This window comes from Etheostoma cragini, chromosome 14 (assembly GCF_013103735.1).
Source record: "Etheostoma cragini isolate CJK2018 chromosome 14, CSU_Ecrag_1.0, whole genome shotgun sequence".
Taxonomy (NCBI): domain Eukaryota; kingdom Metazoa; phylum Chordata; class Actinopteri; order Perciformes; family Percidae; genus Etheostoma; species Etheostoma cragini.
Window position 1 is genome coordinate 21,696,333 of NC_048420.1, and position 21,775 is coordinate 21,718,107.

General features: G+C 40.1%; 1 protein-coding gene across 7 annotated transcripts in view; it reads right to left on the bottom strand.

Annotated features, from left to right (window-relative positions):
- Positions 1–5,863: 5,863 nt before the first annotated feature.
- col11a2 (collagen, type XI, alpha 2) overlaps positions 5,864–21,775 on the bottom strand; it is a 49,811-nt gene continuing 33,899 nt past the window's right edge. For all 7 annotated transcript variants that reach the window (XM_034892137.1, XM_034892136.1, XM_034892135.1 and 4 more), the window contains 43 exons: positions 21,603–21,656; positions 21,442–21,486; positions 20,305–20,358; positions 20,144–20,188; positions 19,972–20,025; positions 19,769–19,813; positions 19,566–19,619; positions 18,296–18,403; positions 17,602–17,655; positions 17,439–17,492; positions 17,177–17,221; positions 16,677–16,730; positions 16,228–16,272; positions 16,038–16,091; positions 15,808–15,861; positions 15,281–15,334; positions 14,941–15,138; positions 14,745–14,798; positions 14,225–14,332; positions 13,994–14,101; positions 13,822–13,875; positions 13,611–13,664; positions 13,068–13,175; positions 12,889–12,942; positions 12,720–12,773; positions 12,309–12,362; positions 12,142–12,195; positions 11,922–12,029; positions 11,701–11,754; positions 11,451–11,504; positions 11,078–11,131; positions 10,595–10,648; positions 10,106–10,213; positions 9,921–9,974; positions 9,516–9,677; positions 9,339–9,392; positions 9,140–9,175; positions 8,964–9,017; positions 8,583–8,868; positions 8,262–8,374; positions 7,819–7,887; positions 7,363–7,599; positions 5,864–6,302 (listed from right to left, as the gene is read on the bottom strand). In XM_034892137.1, the coding sequence (XP_034748028.1) occupies positions 6,156–6,302; positions 7,363–7,599; positions 7,819–7,887; positions 8,262–8,374; positions 8,583–8,868; positions 8,964–9,017; positions 9,140–9,175; positions 9,339–9,392; positions 9,516–9,677; positions 9,921–9,974; positions 10,106–10,213; positions 10,595–10,648; positions 11,078–11,131; positions 11,451–11,504; positions 11,701–11,754; positions 11,922–12,029; positions 12,142–12,195; positions 12,309–12,362; positions 12,720–12,773; positions 12,889–12,942; positions 13,068–13,175; positions 13,611–13,664; positions 13,822–13,875; positions 13,994–14,101; positions 14,225–14,332; positions 14,745–14,798; positions 14,941–15,138; positions 15,281–15,334; positions 15,808–15,861; positions 16,038–16,091; positions 16,228–16,272; positions 16,677–16,730; positions 17,177–17,221; positions 17,439–17,492; positions 17,602–17,655; positions 18,296–18,403; positions 19,566–19,619; positions 19,769–19,813; positions 19,972–20,025; positions 20,144–20,188; positions 20,305–20,358; positions 21,442–21,486; positions 21,603–21,656 (3,417 nt within the window). In that variant the 3' untranslated portion in view covers positions 5,864–6,155. The remainder of the gene's footprint in view (positions 6,303–7,362; positions 7,600–7,818; positions 7,888–8,261; positions 8,375–8,582; positions 8,869–8,963; positions 9,018–9,139; positions 9,176–9,338; positions 9,393–9,515; positions 9,678–9,920; positions 9,975–10,105; positions 10,214–10,594; positions 10,649–11,077; positions 11,132–11,450; positions 11,505–11,700; positions 11,755–11,921; positions 12,030–12,141; positions 12,196–12,308; positions 12,363–12,719; positions 12,774–12,888; positions 12,943–13,067; positions 13,176–13,610; positions 13,665–13,821; positions 13,876–13,993; positions 14,102–14,224; positions 14,333–14,744; positions 14,799–14,940; positions 15,139–15,280; positions 15,335–15,807; positions 15,862–16,037; positions 16,092–16,227; positions 16,273–16,676; positions 16,731–17,176; positions 17,222–17,438; positions 17,493–17,601; positions 17,656–18,295; positions 18,404–19,565; positions 19,620–19,768; positions 19,814–19,971; positions 20,026–20,143; positions 20,189–20,304; positions 20,359–21,441; positions 21,487–21,602; positions 21,657–21,775) is intronic.

Sequence of the window (21,775 nt, forward strand, 5' to 3'; positions counted from 1 at the left end):
AAAATAGTTTTAAATATCTTACAATTGTGGACCTGGCTTTCCTCTTCCATTGCTGCTGCTGCAGTGGTCTGTTTAAATGTGGGGCCTGAGGGGTCTGTATAAATGTCGGGCCAGATTGGTCTGTCTAAATGTGGGGCAGAGGGGTCTGTCTAAATGTGGGGCAGAGGGGTCTGTGAGCTGACGACTGACCGGCTTGCAAGAGTCATCCCCGGCTGGCGTAGCGAGCTCGCCCGCCGGGGGTTGTGGAGCTTTCCAACTCCGAAGGCTTTTTTAATTCACCATCAATTTTTGTTGAACTGCCTATATTCAAAATCTACACAGCTGATTTCTCGCCTTAAAACATCCCAAAAATGAATTTATTGATTTACTAATTGACGTAAATTGTGACAACTGTGTACCGGAAACCATACGCGCTTTACACCCGAATTGAATGCTGGGATACCGGCCCGGCCAAGTTCACACAAGTCACCATCCGATGTATCCTCGGTAAAATGGGCGTGTCGAGATCACATCCGGGGACTTTAAGTGTTCTTGGCGAAATGCTAACTTGTGTATTGGGTCAGTACTTTGGCCACCAAACATGACGTTTCACAAGAACACAAGAACACAAGTCCATAGAAGAACACATATTGAGAAACGCCCAACGTCATCCAAAGAGTATGGAGGCTGAAAGAGGACAATACTCGCAGTCAAACTGGCAAGCGTGCAATCAAAGATGCTGCAGTAAACAAGATAGATATCTACCGTTTAATAGAGGATAATGGCCTCACTGGTTTGAGATTTGGCGTATATTTATATTATATATTATATATTATTTTTTGAAGAAATGTAAATAGTATGTGCTTTATATGAGTTATGATGTTTATGATGTTTATTTTTGCATATAGAAGAACTGTTTTAGACACACAAATGCTTGTGTTGCATTGCTGTGGGTGTAATATCAATAAATATGTCACTATTGTGTTGATTATTGGCATAAGCAAATGTCATGAGGGCAAAAGCGTCTTGACTTTCTTTGAAAAAACGTACGTATTTTGTCATCTGTATAAGTTCTAATGATTATTTCTTCAAAGTGTGACTCCCAAGACATATATGAGAAGTGTTTTATAGGTTTTACTGCTCTGTCTGTGATATCAATACATATCTGGAAGATTCATGTTCCATTTTATTTATTTATTTGTCTTTAAGCTCCTACAACCATTTTTAACACTCAAGTGACCTCATTGCAACCCGAATATTCTAATAACCCAGTTTGTCCTGAAAAAAATGATGTTCACATCTTGACTGTAGACAACAGGGTTGATGTTTTACAAGTTATTATAAAATAAATCCAGACGGACAATAAACTGTAAAAATGGCCTTAGGGCTCAGAGGGTTAAATTGAGATGAACACTAATTATTTTATTAAACTGCTACTTTATAAACAAAATTCTGGTAAATTTTTTTAGAAAAAATGTTACGGCACTTTTGTTCATATGGCACAATTATGGCATTTAAAAAAAAATCGCACTATATACACTACTTTTGAATTCATTTTTTCATTTTGCGATTAATTGCGATCAATCAAGGAAATTATGCGATTAATCGCGATTAAAAACTTGAATCGCTGCCCAGCTCTAATATATATATATATATATATGTATATATATATATATACATATATATGATATGACTTTTTTTTAATACAATCCTATGATTTTTTTATCACTTTTTTGACACGCTGTATTATGACTTTTTATCCAAAGGTCATTGTATACTATTACTTTTTTTATGACCTTTATCAAAATACTATAGTATGATTTTTATGGGTTTTTCAAATATACTATGACTTTTTATGATTTTTTTTCTCTACATATTATACTATTTACTTTTTTTGGTGGCTTGTTTTCGACATACTATACTATGACCTTTTTACCACTTTTTTTACATACTATATGACTTTTTATGACTTTATTGACATATTACAATATGATTTGTTTTGACATTCTATACTATGACTTTCTGTGACTTTTATGACATACTATATTACCACTTTTTATGACTTTTTTCAACATACTATACTATGACTTATTTAAAGACTTTTCTGCCATATTATACTATGACTTTTATGACCTTAGGGTTCTTAGAAGTTCCTTCGACTCAGGCAAGGAATTCCTGTGCCATTGCTTTGAGGTAGTCTTCTGGTGTAAAATCCTTATAGCCGCCTCTAGTACCTAAAAGGAGCTCACCGTTGGTTGTAACAAGAGAAAACAAAGTAAACACATCAGGAGGGGGCAGACAATTACAAAGATGAGAAAACACACAAGGTAGGAAGTCACTCAAGATACGACACGTGAGAAGTGACCCTACAAACTAAAACATATAAACTGAAAAAAACCCACAATCATAATTTTATGACATGTTGACAACAAAATATACTAAAACATTTTTACGGCATCCTATACCACTTGCACTGTAAATAGTTTTGGCTGTACAGCCAGCTTGACCTTATTTTTACATTTACAGTTATGTAAACAAGATTGTATATCCAAGTATCCATTTTGTATATTTTTATGGTCCCCACGGCTTTGGAACACTGCTATAACTCATCCCAAGGTTTTGATATGGACTCCAAGTTGTAGGGCTGTTATTAAAACTATCTGCACAAATGACAAATAGTGACGAAAACTAGAACTAGAACGAGAACTTTGATGACAGGGGTTTGAAAGAAAAACAAGAGTCAAGCAGCTCTTTTTAAAAGATTATATATTACAGAAACAAGAATTTAAAAAAATTACTTACACACATTTTAAAATAATACTTTTTTCTCTTTACAGCACCATATTTTATGTTGAAACATTTGTCTTCTTCACAATAAAAGCCAAATATTTGAGGACATTCTCTCTGGAGAATCTCAAAGTCAGAGTTTTTTTTTTATGTTTAGGTTTTGGCCATCCCGCCCCCATATCCCTACTGTAGTGAGAAAAAAAAGGCGAACAAATAAAAAAAAACAGAACCCTAGAATGATATCACCCCATTGCCACGTTATACTTACAAATATCTTCTCCCCCCTCTCACAACCTTTTTCCTACCCACTGTAATCTCAGAAATTTGAAAAAATAAAAGGATTTTTTGTCACCATTTTTAGCACCTCAATGTATATCAATGCAGGGACTAACTCATTTCAAAGCCTAGCAAAGCAATAACTTGATTTTGAAACTAAAATACGCCAAGTAGAAACAGTAGCAACAACAAGGAAAAGTGACAGAACTGGAGAGTCACCATTTAATCATTACAGAGGAAGCAACATTTAACAGCACAGTTAACAGTACAGTTGTTGAAAACACTAAAAAGGGATATTACAATAAAATATGGCCACAGATTCTTTGGTTCTAGAAAGGAGTTTGGAAAGGACGTGAACAGAAGCACCATAACTCAGGCTGGCAGTGAGTTTAACATATGAGTCACTCGCTTCACTTTACCTTCAAGTGTCAGCTACAGGAAATAAATACAAATGAAATATACCACATTTGACTGGAATATTTGGTGGTCTGTGTATTTCTTTAATCTCAAAGCACCCTATTTGTTTTAAATAAATACAATAGAATATCGCTATTTCTGTACAAATGGAATGTAATGCACATTTTCCCCCAGTTAAAAGCTTCATGAAGAGACTAAAGAAAAATAAAGGACTCCAAGTGGATACTGAAACGTTGCTTTGGTATAATTAGCACCTTGCCACACAGTTTCTTTCAGTAAAGGTTACATTTTATTCACTGCTGTTTGAAAAAAAGGAGGGAACTTTGAATCTCATATACATATTTAAACCCTGATGATGTTCTGCGCTTAGAGGCAAAATCCGAAGATGTATTCTGGATGGAAAACAATAATCAAAGTACCCCAAAAGTGACTCAGCAAATACTGTACTGGTGTGTGGTAGGGACCCTGGTAGGCTGATCCATGATCTAAAGAGGAGGAATCGGCCCTTTTAAAAAGGCACCAGTAACATGCACGGACAATTGCATCAAGTTTAGCACAGTTAACAAAATAATGGCTTTTAAACTCACTGATCTAAGATCTTCTATTCTGCCTCTTTGCATGCAGCAGGGTTTGTTCAATGTTAACAAATAAACAATTCCAAAAGATTCTGCTGCTCTCAAGGCTGAGAAAAGATTGTCCAGTTTAAAGAAATAAATCCTGCATCACACTGGACATTTGATTCTCAATCATCATTTTTAGACTTTTTGAATAAAACTGCAAGGTGGCCATGAAGAGAATACCACAAATAACAGAAAATTCACTTGGCAGCTGTGATGGGAAAATTACATAGACAAGGATTGTTTATCTGTTTTATTCAGTTGTTACTCATTCAAGGGTAAATCTTTCTTTTTTTCATAGATCCTCCATATATGCTTGTCCCCTGTTTCACACTTGCCCCATAAACAACGCAGCTGCTTCCCCCTCACACCTCCTGTTTTAGGGCCCACTTTCCCTCCTGAGGGACAGCAACCAGTGTGACTCTGTTTATCACCGGAATAAACAAATGGCACACAGATGTAGGCGTGAGATGGGCAAAGGTTCAGGCTGCCCGGACTCTAGGTCAGGAGCAGAACTAATCTACGCAAAAGATAAATCTCTGAACTTCCAAAGTAGAATGACAGCGACTGACATCTGTTAATGCGTCAACAGATGTACAGGGTCAGCAACTGGCACCAGGAAGTCTGAAGAAAGGAGATGAAGTGTTTTGTTTAGGTTCAAAGTGTTTTTCCAGACGTGATAGGGGTTTTGTGTTTCGGTTGGGGCAGAAGGGAATATAAGGAGTGGTCCGATGTTACAGTGGCACCAGAATGTGTGGTGTCACCTTGTTACTCTGTTGCATTGTGAACTGCCATTCTCGTCATTTTGTTTGATTGTTCTCTCGAGAAAATAATTAAACTCTTTCACCGAATATCTAAACTTTTAATCCAGTCTCTAGCCTGTCTTTATTTTGTTTCACCAAGGTCTCTTCTTCATTACACAAATTTCTCCCTCGCTGAACAGAAACTTCCACCACACAGCTTAAACAAGACATTCCTCATTTTAGTCTGGGTGGAAACTGGCGGCTTTAATTCTTTGGTTCTTTTTGATGTAAGACAATACAAGCTGTGTTTTCAACCTGAGCAACATGATTGACAAGTCACATATTTCTTACAAAACTAGACAACCAGATGCGTTTGCCCCTACAAAGACGGCCCAAAGGTTTATGTTAGCAACAGCTGAACATTTCAGACCACTGGCTGTCATTTTACTGAACAGTTTGGTTTCTACTGTTTTTATGTAATTTTGGTTCAGAAGTAAAATAACTCCTAGCAAGTGCAAAACGGATAAAAAGTGGATATCAAACTCTCACTAATGAAGGACTTTTTATCTGAATGACTAAAGGAATAAATCTCAAAGCAGTGAACCAAAACACACCATTTAACCATCCAAAACGTCACAGATGCAGACAGCTACACCGGAGCCATTTGGACCTCTTGTTGATCCTAAAAAAGTGACTGTCAGGAACACTTTGCTCGCAGTTTGAACGTGGGATTAAAGAAATGGAAATAATGTCCAAGTGTGACCCATTTATGGGAGAAGGGGGGGGAGGTAGAGCAGGTGAGATGAGTGGAAACAACAGACAGCGGGGAGGAGAGAAGAGTGAGAGGGGGATCGGAGACGGGGGGGCTTCAGGCCTCAGGTTAGCGGCTGGCCCTCTTTGTCAGGGCGGTCCCTTTCGCTGCTGGTAAAGAAAACACTGTTTTGTTCCGAAGAACACTCGCTCCTGGTTTTTTCTTCCTTTCTCGCGCTCGTGCACCCAAAAGATGGTCTCCTCTCTGCGAGTTCTTAAAAAAAAATTATCTTTACGTCCATTAATTGTTGGGAGGATGTTGCTTTCCCCAGGCACGTACTTGACTCTGTGGTTGTCTCACAACAACATCTGCGTGTGTTAGTGTGTGTGTCTGTGGGTTTGTGTGTGTGTGTGTGTTTCATATCATTTACAAGTTAATTTACAAATTACTGGGCATGTATGTTTAATATATAAAAGTGTGTCTCTAAGTGCATGTGTGTGTGCGTGAGTATTTGCATGTGTTGTTCTTTGCATGATGCGTGTGTGTGTGTGTGTGTGTGTGCGTGTGTTTGTCTGTGTGTAAATTTTAGCCTTGGAAACAGACAGGTCCCACTTCAAAGCCAAACTGCTGGTTGCTCTCCCCAAAGTCTGACACCTTGATATCCAGCAGAGGAAGATGCTCCACCTGAGGTGTGATGATCTCCAGGACTGTCCTGTCAAAGCCCTTACGATACTGCAGAGAGAGAGAGAGAGAGAGACACACACACACACACACACACACACACACACACACACACACACACACACACACACACACACACACACACACACACACACACACACACACACACACACACACACACACACACGTGTTGGAACCAAGATATTTACATGTGGCATGATTTTGAACAAAGATTGTTTTTCAGTGGAAAAATATTTATTTTGTATCATTTTCATTATATTCATATTTTTTAACTGCATAATAACTGAGGGAATAAAAAAGAGAGTAACGTTTCTGATGCAGTCGATATGCGGTAGCCTGATACTTGTGATAAGTAAAAAACACTTTCTGTGTGCCTGCCACTACCATTTCAAGACTATATATTGAATAGACAGTTTATTCAAACTAAATTCTTTACTGTAAAAACAAAACTGGTAAATATGTAAAGATAGTTTTCAGAGATAACTAAATAATTTTGCAAGCACTCTGGGCTTTTCAAAAGCATTCAAGAGTAAATAATATCGTAGACAATCAGTGTAAAAAAAAGTTGCAGTGGTCTGGTTTCTACTGGGATTTGCAGCAAAATGGAGAAATACATTTTTTGTGTATTTTAAGTACTTGTACTTAATATGTGACTGCTCACTTTAAGCAGACAACATGTTAATTTTCAAATCCTAGTCAACAAATATCAATAGCCCGCTGAATGAATGTAGATGTAGGAGGGGAGCCCTCTAAAGTTCATAACCTTAAAAGGTCCCATGAACCGGTATAATTATGTTCCTAATGTGATGTCTTTCCCGGATCAATTTGCATTGCAAACCAATGGGATGTCACTTAGAGGGAGAGAGAGAGACTATTGAAAAATGCGTCGGCTTTACTGGCTACATGTTGGATGGGTTATAAACTCACAGAGCAGAAAGATGGTAAAGTCAGAACAGCTCAATGCTCCAACGTAAAGTCTTTTTGGGAACATTGAGCTGTTGTGCGGACTTTACCTTCTTTCTACATTTACATTTTGTCCTGCACCTGCAACTACAGAGATGTGCACCACATTGTCTTTTTCTAAACTCACAGAGCAGCCATCGACCAAAGCTTTGATGTAAGGGTTTGTCTCGTAGCTCAGCTTCTCGTCGTTGGCGCCCTGGAGGTGCAGCGCCCTGTTGTAGTTGTTCTTGGCGCTTCGGTCGGCCCAGGCCACTGAGCGGTGGCAGTGGTAGGTGAGGTTCTGGCGAGCCTGGACACTCAGGAGACGCAGGAAGCCCAGCTGGACAACACCTACAGGCTCACCGGCAGAGTCCACGTAGGAGAACTGGGAGGAGGAGCGTGAAAAGGATGAAGAGGAAAAGGAGAGAATGCACATAAAGGGATGACAGTGAAGGAAAAAGGGAGCAAGAAGGGCAAATGAGTGGTCAGGAAGAGAGAATAGATGGCGAGAACAAAGAAAAGTTAATTAGGTAAAATTTAGAACTAAACTATAATTTAAAAACAAGTTTCACCACCAGTCTTAATGTCATAGAGGGTTACTAACCTTACTGCCAGTGGCAAACTCACTGTACCAGGATCCTGGAGTCTCATTGTCCCAGGAGCTCATCTTCACCTACCACCAGAACGGTCCAAATCACAGATTATTTTGATCAATTACAGATAAATATAGCTTGTGTTGGAGAATAAGATCATTTTACATGCACCTAGAGCCATTATAACACTGTGATCTTAGTTGTATTACAAATGTAAGAAAATGATGTGAAAATGCAATTTTGATTTATCATTGTTTTGTAAACACAAATGCACATATCTATCCCTTACATTTTTAATAGTTTTTTTTAACTTGCACTCGTCTGATATAGGATCATGAGCTGTGCCCTTAAGCACAGCTGGTCTTCCTGGGGCTCACATTTAAAAACATACATTCACATGTATTTTTACAACATTTTAAGAAAACTTTACATTGTAGCTGATGGGTGGACTGACCGTGTTGATGCTCTTGCTGGGGTACAGGCACGTCTCTGCTCCACTGGTGAAATTGCAGAAGACCTTGAAGGAGTCTCTGGAGCAGCCCTGGTTGGGGTCAATCCAGTATTCTCCTGCAGAGGGCGACAGAGAGAGAAAGCAAGGTGAAAAAAACATAAAAACACTGGCAATATTTAATTTAAAAAAATTGATGTTCAACATCATGTTGAAATTTAAGGGATTGCCACAATGACAACCTAAAGATGACCATTAAGGGATCATTAAGAGGGATCTCTGAGCAGGTCAAAGCTACATTGTTCACTTTTTTTTTATTTTCCTCACCGTCTTTGAGCTCTGGCTGGCTGAGGTGCAGGTCTTGGCAGGTGCGGGCAGGGCTGTCCTGGGTACCTAGAGGGAAACGCATGGTTTCGATCTCCTGTCGCAGTGAGTTGAGAGAGCCAAAGATCTCCTCCATGCCTTCAGTGCCCATCAGGAACTCAGTGCCAGCGGCGTCAGATGCAGGCATGTCCGAGTCGGTCTCAGAGAGCAGCTTGCTGGCGTCGATGGAACGTTTGGACTTGGGACTCCTCTGAATGGGCAGGGGCTGAATGACTTCGCCTGGTGGGCCCTGGGAAGCAAGTTTACATTTTAACCAGTTAACTAACAAAAATACCGTGAGATGCAATGATGTGAGCAGAATTGAAATGATAGTGAAGTACTTACAGGAAGTCCAGGAGGTCCTTGCACACCCTTTTCTCCCTTTGGACCAGATCCTCCCTAAACACAGCAATAGGAGGTGCGATCCAAAAAGCATTACTGCATCAGATCCACAGTAGTGCATTTTTTTGTCACAATTTCATTTATTTTGTGTGGTGAAAACTTTCTTAAAGTATACTTACAGAAGAGCCCTTAGCTCCTTTGACACCTTGAGGACCCTATAAAAGATATGAGGCTTTAGTTTAATGCCGGTGACCATCCTTCATCACTTACTGCTGCTACTAATTACAATAGTACTTAATAACAACTTAGGGGACTGAGCCAAGAGGAAGAACAAAGTGAGATTGCACGTTTATGGAATAAAACAGTACGGGCACTCACAGGCAGACCAGGAGGACCAGCAGGGCCAAAGGGTCCGGTGCTTCCAGTCATTCCCTGTAATAAAACACGAGACATTTCTAACATGAGAATAGTGTACGTACATTATCAGCAAAATGAATGTGAACAACGGTGGTTGAGCTGCTACGCTCGAACACATATGAAAGCGGTAGGACTTACAGACTCTCCTTTTGATCCAGAGGTTCCCTGAGGACCAGGGAGACCTCTGTCTCCCTTCTCTCCCTGCTCTCCAGGGGGTCCAATGAGGCCGATAAGACCTGGGTGTCCCTTCTCTCCCTTGGCACCGGGGTCTCCACGCAGACCAGGCAAACCAGGAGGTCCCTGCAGGAGAAGAAGAGGAGAGGAAGAACACAGCGAGGAGGTGGAGGAGGAGTCGAGGAACATAAAGAGAGAGAGAGAGAGGATGGAAGAGATGGAAGACAGGAAGAGAAACAGACAATTTAATGAGAAGGCAGTAGGAGTAAAGAACTGCTGTTCAACGTTATTTTACAGGATGTAGTATATGTCAAGGCGATTAAAAGTAAATTTACTGTATGTGACAAAAAAAAGACATTGCTATCTTACAAGAGGTCCAGGTGGTCCTTTCTGTCCAGCAAGTCCTGGAGATCCTTGCTCACCCTGAAACACAGTTAGATACATAATTAGCATGGGTTCACCTCCCCAAAAAAAGTCACTTCTTACTTGTGAAATACTGTTTTGTTTATTGGTTGCATTAACAAATTCCTAAATGAATAAAAATCTGTACTGACCACTGATCCAGGGAGTCCTCTGAGACCTTCTGTTCCGGGTTTTCCTGGTTGACCCTGGGGGCCGACGGGGCCGGTTTTTCCTGGGGGGCCGACAGAACCCGAGTCTCCCTGTATATAAGGATTGTGAGAAACATGATTAAAAATGTGTTTTAAGGTTAAGTTATTGCATGCATTATGTAACAATTTAAGTTGTGCATCACAATTGCAAAAAGAAACGAGATGAGAAGATAGCTGCTAAAACCTTTGTTGCAAAAATAACGTATCAGAGACTAAGAAATGCATTCTGAGGGTGCAAATGTTTTTCAGAATAAAAGCAGAGTCAGTGATTTATCCTGGGATCATTAATGGAAACTGTCATCGGAATTGAGACAGTGATCTGATGTCAATGTTGGTACTGTGCATTCATACCATTTTTGTGTTGTTTTCCCATGAGTTTAGATTTAACATTATCTATGCAGAACTGAAGGGAGTTGAATAATCTGAACTCACCTTAGATCCCTTCTCTCCCTGACGTCCCTCTGGTCCTCTGGTACCAGCAGGGCCCTGGCAAATAAAAAGGTACATAAAAAAATTATAAATTATACTTTAAGATATATTATGTACTTTCAAATTCCATAATTTCATCAAATATGTAGCAAGAAATATATTTACTAGATTTTGTCATTGAACCGTATGTCAAAGAATAGGGACTACTTCTAACACTGGAGATAATCTACATTGAAAACAACATTTCTGTCTGCACTTATTATTGGATAGTGACTGCATTACTGCAGAAAACCAAGTAGTTGTGCATTAAATGTTTCTTTGTCCTTTGTCCCAAAGCATATAACAAAAGTTGGATTTAGTGAAACACAATTAAATGCTTTGGCCAGTGACATTTGGATGCTTCCATGGCTGCCACAGTGCTTTTTTAAAATTTAAAACACTTCTTGGTGGGACCAGTTGGCTGTCAGATAAAGATGGTGACCTTACCCTCTTTCCCAGCGGGCCAGGAGGTCCGTTCTCCCCAGGAGGTCCAGGTGAGCCCTGCGATAGGAGGCAGAAACAGCAGAGTGACGACAATGAGGCATTTTTATGACGTTTGGTTACACGGTAACCCTGGTTCTCTGAGTGAAAAGACTATCTCTCCAGGGAAAGGCCGCTCGGTTACCGTTCCAATCAATGTAAATCAGTGAACCAATGCACATATGGGCCTTTAATGCCCAAGCACGGGCCACGTAAAGTGGTATCCACGTAAACTGCCCCAGTGGGTCATATGGAATACGTAACTCTATGGAGAGATAGTCTCGATACCATGTAGAACACAATGTTCACATATACTCATTGTTGCATCTTTTGAACCTACCGATTCGCCTGCTTCGCCATCTTCTCCTCTCTCTCCCTTGGCGCCATCTTGACCCTGGAGTGAAGCAGATCAGGGTTAGGGTTTTTCTTCCTGTTGTTTAGTTAAGTTAAAAGCTCAAGACAACATGTGTGTGTGTTTGTATGTAAGCTGAACGGTCGGCGGATGTGCAGCCACGTAGAAAACAGAATTTATTATTGCTTTGTTGGATAAATATGATGCTGAAATGTATTCTTCAGAATAGGGTACTTACTCGAGGTCCAACCTCACCAGGGGGACCAGGATCACCAGGGAAACCCACAGGACCCTGAAGTCAGAAGCAAAAACAAAACTCACAGATTAAACGATAGAGGTCAAAATGGTGTCTGAATTTATGACAATAGAATGAGGGGAAAGAAGACTTTAGAGAAAAGTCATCGGTCTTTATGGCAATTTCTTTGTGTGTGTGTGTGTGTTTCAACATGGAAGCCATACAGGGTTTCCTTTGGGTCCATCATCTCCCGGTAGTCCTCGTCCTCCAGCAGATCCAGCTGTTCCAGGTTGTCCGGCCTCTCCCTTCTCTCCACGCTCTCCCCGGGGACCCTGCCAACAGGAGAGCAGAACTCTTTGTTAACTCATGGATGATATTAAGCAGTCAGTAAAGGCACAGTCCCTGGATATCTCACCCCACAAGGTGTTGGGGTCAGCCACTCACCTTCTTTCCGGGCTCCCCTACAATTCCAGGTGGTCCGCCCTCCCCAGGCTCTCCCTGTGAAAGTTTTGCTTTTAGTTCTCAGGACGAGTGGAATTTATTTCAGTTTTTATTTCTTTGGATATCAGACTCATGCAGGAATAGTGCTTGAGCAAAAAACACGTGTGCACCTTCTCTCCAAGAGGTCCAGGATTACCCAAACCACCAGGAGGACCTTGAGGACCCTAAAAAAAACACGCAAAACACATCAGATAAAAAGATAAAATGATTCACATCAAAGTAGTTATCATGGGTAAAAAATGTAAGACCTATTCTACTTGTACATTTATCTAGCTAACACTATTAATTTGGAATGTAAAGTGATATAATCATTTCACATAATTGTTAATAAGCAAACCATGGCAGTGTGGTGGTCTGTGTGTTTTTCATGAAACAAAATTCAAGACTCCTGCCTTTTTTTGGAGCAGTTTTGTTCAACATGCTACCACTGTCAGTCAGTGGAAAAACTCTACAGCAGCTCTTTGTAGTGTGAAACATGCAGATAACATGTTGTTGTCATTTCATAAATAATAAACACTCACATCAGCACCACTGGGTCCAGCGGGGCCCCGGGGTCCTGGAGGGCCTGGGGGACCCTGAAAACATAAAGAGGCTCACGCTTTTATTGTCATTTATGATTTTTATGGTTATAAAATAAGTCACTGAAACCAAGTCATTAAATTTGATGTCATGTATATTTCTGAAACTCACCAAAGGTCCAACATCTCCCGTCTCTCCCTTCTCACCTGAGGGTCCTGGCAATCCCTGCAGGACACAAGGGGACAGTTACACAAGCAATGAGCTTTCCTTAGCAGCCTAATACAAAGTGTAGCTCAGTATTTATCTAAATGTCTAAACCTCTAAAGTGAGTGATGTAGCTTTTATCTTACCTGCAGTCCAATTGGTCCCGGGGCTCCTGGGAATCCTCTGGTTCCTTCATCACCTTTAGCTCCAAAAGGCCCCTGCTGGCCCCTTGGTCCAAGCTCTCCATCAGCACCCTGCACCACAGAAGAAGAGAAAATAAATAAAGACACAAGAGAATAAGTTAGCTGAAAACATTGTGTCTATATATTTGTGATAGTGAATATTGAAAAATGTTCAATGACTTAACATGATTGTATATTTTTTATATATTTGATAGTTTTTTTTAATTTTCATTTTGCTAAACCCTTAGTTATTGATAGCTCAAATATCTTGTGTTTATTAATTTTATATGCCGGTTTGTGTGGAATATAGAAAAAAATAGACAGACAGAGTCTGTAGCATGAGCAATGACAATCACCACATCTTAACAAATAAAAGAGGGCCGCCTAGAAACTCAACTGGCACCAAATGCAGCAAACTGTGAGTTTATGCAATCAGAAAACCCAAAGTACAACGAATTGGCACTGCAAACTGTTTTTTGTTTTCAAGGTGTTCAAGTTTGTACTTACAGCAGGACCAGGCTGACCGACAGGACCCATTGGCCCGGGTGGACCAGGAGGACCCTACCAACAGACACAAAAAAGAACATACAAACAATGAGCAGTGATCCAATGAACAGAGACACAGTATTGTTAAACAATTTCATTTACACAAATTTATTTGCAATAATTTCTGCTCAGAAATAAATCTTAGGGCTTGATGCGTGTCAGCGTCACTCACATGCTCTCCTTTTCCTCCCTTGGCGCCCTTCTGACCGTGTTCTCCAACCTCACCCTGCATTGACAAAGAAACACTATGTTAGAGCAAAGACAAGGTTTAAACAAAGCTCTGAAATGAGTGATCATCAGATCCCAATAAAAACCGTGTGGAATTGTTATCTAGAATTACTGGCCTTGTCTCCGTCCTCTCCGGGTACTCCAGGTGATCCGGCAGGGCCAGGCAGACCGACGGCACCCTGCACTCCATCACGACCGGCTGGGCCGATTGGGCCTTTCTCACCCTTGACAGGAGAAAAAGAAATAAGAAGACAATCAATACAGTAGATGGTAGTTTTTACTTTGGCTGGATTGACAATGTCTTTGGAATATTCCTCTGATTGGATAAAAACGTCCAAAATACTCACAGGAACTCCCTTCTCTCCAGAGGGTCCAGGAGGCCCCTGAGGGCCAGGTCGACCAGGTGGTCCAACAGGACCAGCAGTACCAGCTTGGCCCCTCTCACCAGGAGACCCCTGCAGAGGTACAAAATCATAAAGACAGTACCAATTACATTTGGCGTTCATTAAGTCAATACTTAATTCTTGAGCTGAATGCACTGAGATATATTATTCATTATTATTAATGACAGAAACAATTTCCTTATCTCATCCCATTATTAAAACCCACAAAATGAATTATGGCCAGAATAAAATGCACATTATGTATTGGCCTAACTCAAAGAAACCTAAATCATTTGTCCTCTAGTGCTTTGTGGGTTGGCTAGGTGTTACTGTATTTGTTTTCATTCCATACATTGGAGTTAGGTTTTTAAAGGGTATTTCATAATCATTATTTCCCTCACTGGGGATCAATAAAAAGTATAAAATAATATATTTTAAATAAAATAATAAAGAAATGATAGTTTTCATAGGGTTTGAAACGTACAGCAGGTCCAGGAGGTCCGGCAGGTCCTTCGCTTCCCTTCAGTCCTCCACCTCCCTGGAAGAAAAACAACGAGGGATTCATTAGTATTCTTTCACCTCACTTCTGCATAACACTTATCTAAAGGTCAATTTACAGCTTTCAAAGTCATTAATATCTGCATGATGATCTACTCAGTATTTCTCCTGGATGTACTCACAGGAGTTCCAGGCAGTCCTCTCTCTCCAGGGAAGCCTCTCAGTCCTGGGGGTCCGTCTTTACCGGGGCCTCCGGAGGGTCCAGGGTCTCCCTTGGAGCCCTCCTTCCCTGAGGGACCGGAAAGTCCCTGCTCTCCAGGTGGACCTTGGGGTCCGGGGTGTCCACGCTCGCCCATGGGGCCGGTCTCTCCTGATGGACCCTGGGAGGATGGAGACGGACAGGCCACAGAGGGAACGGAGACGTTGAGAAAGAAGAAAAGAAAAGAGGATGCTGTTATGGTAACTGATGTGATTTACTGTATCGTTAATACAGAATTCTCCATCATGAATAAGAAGACTCACCTGAGGTCCAACGACTCCAGGAGGCCCAGGTGGACCCATTTTACCTTGGAAACCCTGGAGGAGAGAAACTCAGTAAACTAACAAATCTGCAAACAATATTCATATCTAAAGAAAGCTTGGGTAGAAACATTAATGGGGTTAATCAATATTGAAGAAACTATAACCAATGTGCTTGCTCAGCATGTGACAAATTGGAATTGATTAGTAATTATCAGTACAACAAAACGCAAACAAAAACTACTACTAAGGTCTCTTTAAATCCAACACTCATCCAAAGGCTGCCATTAAAATGTAATTCAAAAGATCAACAGGAAATTGTGTAAAACACATAAATGATTTATTTTTTCCACATTAGGATGAATTTTATGTAGCAAACATTTCTGAGTGACTGCATCTTCATCAGGTATTTAAAAATAAGAAAAGAGTTGACTGCATGAGCCATGACTGGAATCAGTGTGAAGAGTCTTAAATTCATCAGTGTAACCATGGTGAACCATCTTTAAGAGTAGTAAAAAAACACAACTCACAACTTCTCCTCTCTGCCCAGGGTGTCCAGGCAGCCCATCCTTTCCTGGTGGTCCCTGTAACAAAACATCCATCAACCATCAAATTTGAATTCAGTCTCCACTTTATGAGAGCTTTCCCCACAGGATGAGGTTGGATCAATATACTACAATTTTAACATAAGCAGCCAAGTGATACTACTTTGACTTCTACAATCACTCAGTAAGAAACTGGTATCAAAACGTTTTCTTACAGGAGGTCCCTTTGGTCCGGGGAAACCGTTGGCTCCCTGAGGTCCGGGCAATCCCTGATGAGACAACAGTATATGATATAATATGAAATCCCCAATAGCGCCATCAGTGTCTTAACCAAAATCTTTAAAAATGTCTGACAGAGTGCTATACAGCAGGATAAAAAATGAAAAATGAAAATGAAGCGCTCACCCTCTCTCCAGGAGGACCAGGGGGGCCATCGCTTCCAGAAGTTCCCTAACAGGCAAACAAATAACATAGTAAATCAATCAAAAAGAACAGTTTCAGACCTCAAACTATTATTCTTCAATATATTTTGATATATAGGCTTAAATCTTGAGCAAGGCTATTTGGAGGCAAAGGCCCATAAGAAATATGTAAATGAATCAAAGAAAACAGATGACAAAGTACAGGGATAAAGCGCTGAATACAAGTCTTTTCATTAAATATCAAACTACAATATGTTTTTATTAAAACTGTTGGGATCCAAAACAAGAAATCCATCTTTGTTTAAGTTCCATCAATATAAGTGTAAAGATGAGTACTATGATAACAGTGACAAAATATGATCATCAACAAAAAATGGTCATCGACATAATCATAATAATAAGCCCTTATGTGGACTATTTCCAGATACAAACCTTTGCTCCTGCTTTCCCAGTCGCGCCCCTCGGCCCTCTCTGCCCTCTGGGGCCCTGGTGGCCACAAACAATGAGCAGAATTAGTGGAAAACTATGCAAAAGTGAGGCTAATCTGTGATTACATTGATGTTACGAGAGTTTTAAATCATTCAAATCACATGAAATCAATGCTTAAAGAATAACTTAAACTGGAACCCCCTGGAAATCTTGTTTTTGCTGAGCTCCAGTGGGTAAATGTCTCACTTTTCTGCAGTGATGCACCGTACTACCTTATAACCAAGGGTCAGAGCTGAAACAGGCTTGACACTTTCAGCCAGAGAGGGAAGTAAACCTCTTGCTCAGGTGCTTCGTTAGTCTCGAAATACCAAGAGCCCACAAAACAGTTTTTTGTCCATCTGTGCTCAACAGCTTGAGTGGAAGACATTAATCATCATTCTCAGACCGAGCAAAGCTTTATCAAAACTGGCTAAAATAAGGAAAAAATTAACGTGAAATGGTACCGTTGGTCCTCTTTGTCCTCTAGGCCCTGATTTGCCACCAAGACCCTGAAAAAAACAACGACAAACACAATTTCAGACTCAGTCAGACAGAAGTGAAAAGCACATTACTGAAGATAAATACAGGATCCATCAGTTCAGTCATCAGCTACTTGATTAGAAACTTTGACATTAATCACTGCTTTGATCACTTATTATCTATGGCCCTAAGGAAGTGAATAGTCTGGCTTAAGAAGCAAAATCTTCAACAGAGCAATTGAGTTACCCTTGTTCCCTTCTCGCCGTTTGAGCCAGGGAATCCTGGGAATCCAAGAGATCCCTGAAAAACAAATCAACATAACTACTGTGAGGCCTGGTGATAACTTGCATGGAAAAAAAGTCATCCTGGATGAATATATGTGGCTGTGAGGATGATATGTTTCTCTTACCTTGGGTCCCTGTCTTCCAGGATATCCAGGAAGTCCAGGTACACCTAGTTTACCCTGAAATGATGTGACAATGTCATTAATCATTATCCTTTAATGTGAATGGATATCAACATCTGTTATTCTGTTTTAAGTATTACCAAACTCTTACGATACAAATTGTATCACAAGCATGCCAGTGAGGATTTGTTTAAATTCAGAGAAATATGCTACAATTTGAAGGTAAACAAGAATTAGCTGATATTGTGCTAAGGTGTGCTATGGTCATATTAACATGCAATAAAATTAACGGCAAAATATCAGACGTTTAGTGACTGCAACTTACACAACAATTAAAAAAACTTATGTGAAAATGAAATGCCCATGTTTCATTTAAATACATTTGTAATATAATTATAGAATACTGTAACCTCCATGTGTAAATGTCACATTTCACTTAAGTGTGCTTATGTGTACAACCACAAGAGGGCAGCACAGTAAGATCTCCTGCCCAATGTTGTCAAAGTAGAGGCCTCTTTTTCTATTTTAAGTAATGGAAATATCTTGATAAATTTATGGGAAATTAAGCAGAATTTGCAACACAAAAACCAGAAGTTCAGTTTCAGAAGAATAATACATAAAGCAGGAAATGATGCTCCTAATAACATCCGTAACCTATCTCACGTTACTCAGAGCTAATCAAGTAATCTGGTTGTACCTTCTCTCCAACTAGTCCAATTGGTCCGAGCTCACCAGGGGGTCCGATGCGACCCTTTGGCCCCTCTGGACCATCCTCTCCTCTGGGCCCTGATACTCCAAGCTCACCCTGTCAGCAGGAGCAAAACTATCAGATCAAATCAACAAACTTTAAACAGTACTGTGCAAAGGTCTTAGTCAGGTGTGGAAAAATGCTGTAAACTAAGAATGCTTTCAAAAATATAAATATTGATTGTTCATCTTCAAAAGAAAAATCACTTTAATTTACAACCGTTTGCCTTCAAACCAGCATCAATTCATATAGGTCCACTTGCAAAAAGTCAGGGAACACTGAGGATAGTGGACGCAGCGGTCGGCCAAGGAAACTTAGTCCAGCAGATGAAAAACACATCTTGCTTTGACCTCCGACATGGAAACAAGGCCAAGTGATTCAACTATGCATGAAAACATAGGAACGGGTGCAGACAAATGAGCAGGTGCTCTGGACTGATGAGTCAAAATGTGAAATATTTGGCTGTAGCAGAAGGCAGTTTGTTGGCTGAAGGGCTGGAGAGCGACGCAATAATGAGTGTACAGGCTACAGTGAAGCATGGTGGAGGTTCCTTGCAAGTTTGGGGCTGCATTTCTGCAAATGGAGTCGGAGATTTGGTCACCAGTAATGGTGTCATCAATGCTGAGACATACAGGCAGATACTTATCCATCATGCAATTCAATCAGGGAGGTGTATGATTGGCCCCAATTTTGTTCTGCAGCAGGACAACAACCCACACTTACAGCCAAGGGCATTAAGAACTAACTTCATTGTAAAGAAGAAGAAGAAGGGAAGTGATGGCATGGCCCCCACAGAGCCCTGATCTCAACATCATGGAGTGTGTCTGGGATTACATGAAGAAATGAGAAAGCCTACATCCACAGACCTGTGGTTAGTTCTCCAAGATGTTTGGACCAACCTACCAGCCGAATTCCTTCAAAACTGTGTGCAAGTACCTAGAAGAACTGATGCTGTCTTGAAGGCAAAGGGGGGTCACACCAAATATTGATTTGAGTTAGATTCCTCTTCTGTTCATTCACTGCATTTTGTTAATTGATGAAAATAAACTATTAACACTTCCACACACAAAATAATTCTTATTTTACAGCATTTTCATTGCTGCCTAAAACTTTTGCACAATACTTGTAGTATATAGATATAAAGAGTACTAACTCAGAAAATATGGCAAAGATATGAAATGACAATGACTGACTGATTGAATGAATGAATCAATCTTACCCGCTCTCCCTTGGCACCAAAATCTCCCTTAATTCCAGGGAAACCATCTTCTCCCTAAAAACACAAGAAAACAGCAAAAGACTACATCAACCTGTCAAAATCATTTTAGACAAAGACGAGACTATGTCCTGTTTTTTGTTTTTGTTTTTAAGTGAGGGTAAATCTAACTAAGTGGAAGTATTATACTGCAATGTATCACTTACCTTCTCTCCCTTGTGGCCCTTCAGTCCACGGATTCCTTGACTTCCCTGGAATTAAGGCATTGCATAATCAATACTAAGGAACATTTAAATCCTTATGTTTATTGCACATGCAATACAAAATCCTAAAATATAAAAATAGTAATTTAATGTGTGCAAAATTGGTATGAAAAATAAGACTTAATGAAAAAGTGAACTGAACTGACCTTGATGCCACGAGGGCCGGGATAGCCGATAGCTCCCTGGGGACCGTTGGGACCCTGGAGAAGGTCAAAGAAAGAAGGACGAGTTAACATCACAATGAATGCCTTAAAGTAAGAGTGTGTTTGATGGAAAAGACCAAGCCCGGGGCGTGATGGGCTGATGACTGACACCCACCTGGTTTCCTTTGGTGCCAGAAGGCCCCTCCTTCCCTGGGTGACCCTGAAAAGGAAAGACAGAGAGCTCAAGTCTCAGCAAAGACATCTAGTGTTGGTAGATTCAAACTAATTCAGTTTAATGATATTAACAAAGAAAAATAAGGAAGAGACTAAACGTACAGGAGGGCCATCAGCGCCAGGCATTCCTGGCAGGCCTGGTTTTCCTGTGGGACCCTGGAGGAGAAGACAAGGGGGTCATGAGTGAGAGTCCAAAGGGAGGTGGTAAAGTACTTCAAACTGTTTGGTAACTGCCCTAAAACACCAAAAGATGAATAACCCGCACTAATAACTGTGAAGTTACCAAGCTGACAAGTGGGAGCTGTTTCCTTTCTAAGCTTAACGTGACAAAGAGAAGGATGTGTAATTCCAATGTGATTGCAGAGTTTTTTTTAACCTTTTTTTATTTTTACCTCTGGACAGAGCCTGGCTAGTAGACTTTATGCTAAGCTAAAATAAGCTTATCTGCTGCTGGCTGTAGCTCATATTTAAACAAAGAGATACAAGAGTGTTATCAGTCTTTTCATACGTTACCATTGCCAAGAAAGCCAATAAGCACACTTAAAAATAATTACTGTTGTTTTAAAAGTCTCCAAGAGAAAAAGACATTGATAAAGAGTAATCATCAAGCAATCCTCCTCATCCCTTTATCTATTGAAATCAAGAATAATAACATATGATATACAGTGCATGTTATGTTACATCTAATCCAATCAGATCCCATGTTGTGAGTATAACTTCATAGGACCATATGAAACCAATTTTCATTTTAGTACACTTATTTGTTAATGTATAAATATACATACATTTGCTTAAAATGCTTTTAAAAACCTACATAATTTCTGGACAAAAAATGTGATGCTAGAACATTGACTATGAAATATCCCAAGTCTCCCAAACTTATACATGTATATTGCTGGTTTTCACTTTTTTAATATCATTGCATTATGTAACAGTCTAATATCGGCTTGTTTTTTGTATACAAGAAAAACAACAAATTGCGGATGCAGAATGCTCTCTACATATGTTGGCTATAAAAAACACCTCACAGGGCTAAAGGGCTTTTTGGACATAAATAGATAGATACAACGTGTAAACATTCATCCTTCATAAATAGATAGATACAACGTGTAAACATTCATCCTCTATTCTATAACTATAACATTCATCCTCTATTCTATAACTATTTTCCTCTATTCTATTCTATTTTCCTCTATTCTATAACTATTTTTTTAAGGGTATATATTCTTGGTATCTTACTTTCTCTCCTGGGGGTCCAAGGGCTCCCTGAGGTCCTGCCATTCCCTAAAAAGAAATAATAAATGAATGAATTTTGGTCTTTCACACACAGTTACTTAGTGAAAGAAGTTAGTATTACACAAGTACAGTATGTGATAGTGACCAGCTGTCCGCCGCCTCACCTGAGTTCCTGGGGTTCCCTGCTGACCTGGAGGGCCTGGCTCTCCTTGGGGACCCTGAGACACAGAAAGAAGATAAAGTGATGACAAAGTGGAGGCAAGATGAGGAAAAGAGTGTTACATCTTAGAATTACTCATAATAAAAGGTTTTGGGATACAAATACAGCCACTGATAG